The following is a 3,648-nucleotide window of genomic DNA, read 5'->3' on the forward strand; positions in this document are numbered from 1 at the left end:
ATAAGAGAAATGCACAATTTCATTTCAACAGCGGTTCCCTAGTAGAAAGCACACGCTCCTTGTGGCTCCTAAGTGGCTGTCACTGTCGGTGCCTGACACAGTTATATTCACAACAACAACAACAACAACAACAAAGTATGCGGAGGAAATTAAATTATATGGAAATCAACAGCGTCTGACTGCTTCAAACAAATGTCTGTCACCGCGATTATTCTCCTGGAACCTATTTATAAACCTTGAAAGAAACAGGTTCTTGCAGCAAAAGACAGCATCTTCTGCATTTCTGTGTTGTTATTTATACTGTATACAGAGGAATGCGCGGGCATAATTTAACATACAAATACCCAGCTGTATACATTATATAACAGCTTGTTAGACATCCCGGAGCGGAGGTGTGCCTAAGTAATGCGCATATATTCCGGGCTTGCGATGGGGATGGGGGAGAGTTTGAGAGAGGCAAAGCACCAAGGGGCTGTGAGCATCTTGTTTTTCTCCCCCTAAAAGGTGCGTACCCTGAAACAATAGCTAGCCTTTTTGATCTTTCCAGAGCCGCGGTGGGAAAGGTGAGGCGTGCAGTGCGCATGCCCGGGTAGCTACAGGTGCATCACCTGCGCTGTCCTTGCTGGTGGTCACTATAAGAGCGGCTCCCAAGCGCCTGTCGCGGCCGGGCGAGTGCGCGCGCGCTCAGACGCACGGCGCCGCGGAGAGAGAGAGCGCGCGTCAGACAGACAGAGACAGCTGATGCCTGTCAGCGCGGCGGGGCCGGGAGCTCTCGCGAGAGCTCCCCGAACCGGCCGCGAGAAGTGGGGCTCAGGTGTAAGAGGAGTGCATCCCGTCGGCGCGCGGGGCTAGAGCTCTAGGAGAAGTGGGATCGCGAGGCCGGTGCGCGGCGCTCTGCACGGTCAAAGGGAGCGCCGGGCAGCAGCGGCGGCAGCAGAGGAGCAGCAGCAGCCCCCGGCGCGGCCGCCGCGGCTGCAGCCTCCGAAGGGAGGCCGGGGGAGCCGGCGTGCGCACTTTCCGGCAGACTTTCGGAGTGTTTGTGGATTTACATGCCAAGCCATCAAGATGATGTCTATGAACAGCAAGCAGCCTCACTTTGCCATGCATCCCACCCTCCCTGAGCACAAGTACCCGTCGCTGCACTCCAGCTCTGAGGCCATCCGGCGGGCCTGCCTGCCCACGCCGCCGGTAAGCGCCCCACGCCCGAGGCTCCGGCCCGCGCCTGCCCCCTCCCCGTCTCCGAGACACTGCATGTCGGGCGCTGATGCGCGCCAGGTCCCGGTGCTGGGTTTTGCGGGCAGGGATTTTTAGAGGAATCCCGCGGCGAGGCACGTTTTGTCCGGTGGCGCTTAATGTCGTGTTCCCGTCGCCTCTGCCTCGTGTCGGGCGCCTGCGATCAGAGTGGGAAGCGCTGGGGACATGACTCTCGACTTCCCTCCACTTTCTCTGTTAATTTCACGCCTCGGAAAGGCGGTCTCTGTGCGTGTTCGGGTGCGTGACACGGGTCCCCAGCTGCGAGTTACATCTCCATTTCTTCTTTTCCCCTTCCTTTTTGGTCTCCCACGCCGGTTCCCCGAATGTGTTCTTGTGCCCCCCTCTCCCCTGCCATATCCCTCTCCCCCCCACTCACGTCCCTTCTCATCTGTCCCCCCTGTCTCGTCCTCAATGTGCTCCCCATTCCATCTTTCCCGGTCTCCGCTGTCCCCACCCCCGTTGTCGTTATTTTGGTTGCTTTGTGTTTGGTTTGCCCTTTGCTTGTGCTTTCCGGCTTGTGTGTGGTTTTGTTTTGTGTTTTTGCCTTTTTTGTTTGTTTGTTTTTTGTTTTGGTTTGGTTTGTGTCGCCTGCAGCTGCAGAGCAACCTCTTCGCCAGCCTAGACGAAACGCTGCTGGCGCGGGCAGAGGCGCTGGCGGCCGTGGACATCGCCGTGTCCCAGGGCAAGAGCCACCCATTCAAGCCAGACGCCACGTACCACACGATGAACAGCGTGCCATGCACGTCCACGTCCACCGTGCCGCTGGCGCACCACCACCACCACCACCACCACCACCAGGCGCTCGAGCCTGGCGACCTGCTGGACCACATTTCGTCGCCCTCGCTCGCGCTCATGGCCGGCGCGGGTGGCGCGGGCGCGGCGGGCGGCGGCGGCGGCGCCCACGACGGCCCGGGGGGCGGCGGCGGCCCGGGGGGCGGCGGCGGCCCGGGCGGCGGCGGCCCGGGGGGCGGCGGCGGCGGTGGCCCGGGGGGCGGCGGCGGCGGCCCGGGCGGCGGGCTGCTAGGCGGCTCGGCGCACCCGCATCCGCACATGCACGGCCTGGGCCACCTGTCGCACCCGGCGGCGGCCGCCGCCATGAACATGCCGTCGGGTCTGCCGCACCCCGGGCTGGTGGCGGCGGCGGCGCACCACGGCGCGGCGGCGGCGGCGGCGGCGGCGGCGGCCGGGCAGGTGGCGGCGGCCTCGGCGGCTGCGGCCGTAGTGGGCGCGGCGGGCCTGGCGTCCATCTGCGACTCGGACACGGACCCGCGCGAGCTCGAGGCGTTCGCCGAGCGCTTCAAGCAGAGGCGCATCAAGCTGGGCGTGACGCAGGCCGACGTGGGCTCGGCGCTGGCCAACCTCAAGATCCCGGGCGTGGGCTCGCTCAGCCAGAGCACCATCTGCAGGTTCGAGTCGCTCACGCTCTCGCACAACAACATGATCGCGCTCAAGCCCATCCTGCAGGCGTGGCTCGAGGAGGCCGAGGGCGCGCAGCGCGAGAAAATGAACAAGCCCGAGCTCTTCAACGGCGGCGAGAAGAAGCGCAAGCGGACTTCCATCGCAGCGCCGGAGAAGCGCTCCCTCGAGGCCTACTTCGCCGTACAACCCCGGCCCTCCTCCGAGAAGATCGCCGCCATCGCCGAGAAACTGGACCTCAAAAAGAACGTGGTGCGGGTGTGGTTTTGCAACCAGAGACAGAAGCAGAAGCGGATGAAATTCTCCGCCACTTACTGAGGGGGGAGCGGGAGGTGCAGGGCGGGGCAGAGCGGGGAGCTGAAGGGGCTTTTCGGGGCCTTTCCCTGAGCCTCTTTCCCCTAGATTTGGAGTGTCCGTTATCTTGCTTGCATTTGGGGAGTCCCTCCTAGCGCACTCTCCTCTACCCCCTCTCTGCTCTCCCTGCCCTTTACTAACCTCCCCAGAAAAGAGGACTGCGGTGCTGCGTGTGGACACCGGAGAGCCAAGCTGGGGAGAAAGGGGGAATATTTGGGTGAGTGGGGAGATGAGGGGAAGGAAAGCAGAGACTGGAGGAGGGGTTCTGAGGAGCAGATTGGTTCTGGGGGTTAGGGTGGGGGGGGGGAGACTCGGGAAGAGTAGGGAAATGGACTGTTTTTGACCAGAGACACTTGTCAAAATCTCCTGGGGACCAAGGGACTATGTACAAAAACAAACCTACCAACCACCAAAACCAGACAAAGACAAACTAAAACAAAACAGAAAAGATAAAAATACTTAAGGAACTTAACTCTGGGGAGCCGTATTCTGCAGCTTCATTACCCCCTAAAGAAGAGAAAAAAGAGAGCACCACTATTATTACCACCCACTCCAACCCTACATACATGAACTGAGTTAAAAATGAAAAACCAAACAAACCAGAAGGTGAAATTCTGGGTAGTG

General features: G+C 61.0%; 1 protein-coding gene across 1 annotated transcript; it reads left to right on the forward strand.

The window, feature by feature from the left end:
* Window positions 1-319: 319 nt before the first annotated feature.
* Window positions 320-3,228, forward strand: POU4F1 (POU class 4 homeobox 1). Its single transcript, XM_045867664.3, has 2 exons — window positions 320-1,188; window positions 1,849-3,228. Exons 1-2 carry the CDS (start codon window positions 1,066-1,068, stop codon window positions 2,986-2,988), a joined length of 1,263 nt encoding a protein of 420 aa, XP_045723620.1. The 5' UTR covers window positions 320-1,065; the 3' UTR covers window positions 2,989-3,228.
* Window positions 3,229-3,648: the final 420 nt, after the last annotated feature.

Source organism: Mirounga angustirostris, unplaced genomic scaffold, assembly GCF_029215605.1.
Source record: "Mirounga angustirostris isolate CCGP_5_RB_7025 unplaced genomic scaffold, mMirAng1.0.hap1 SCAF_3, whole genome shotgun sequence".
Taxonomy (NCBI): Eukaryota; Metazoa; Chordata; class Mammalia; order Carnivora; family Phocidae; genus Mirounga; species Mirounga angustirostris.

Coding starts and splice junctions, on each gene's coding strand:
- POU4F1 (XM_045867664.3), top strand. CDS start 1,066: ATGATGTCTATGAACAGCAAGCAGCCTCACTTTGCCATGCATCCCACC. Junction 1,189..1,848: donor CCTGCCTGCCCACGCCGCCG/GTAAGCGCCCCA, acceptor TGTCGCCTGCAG/CTGCAGAGCAACCTCTTCGC.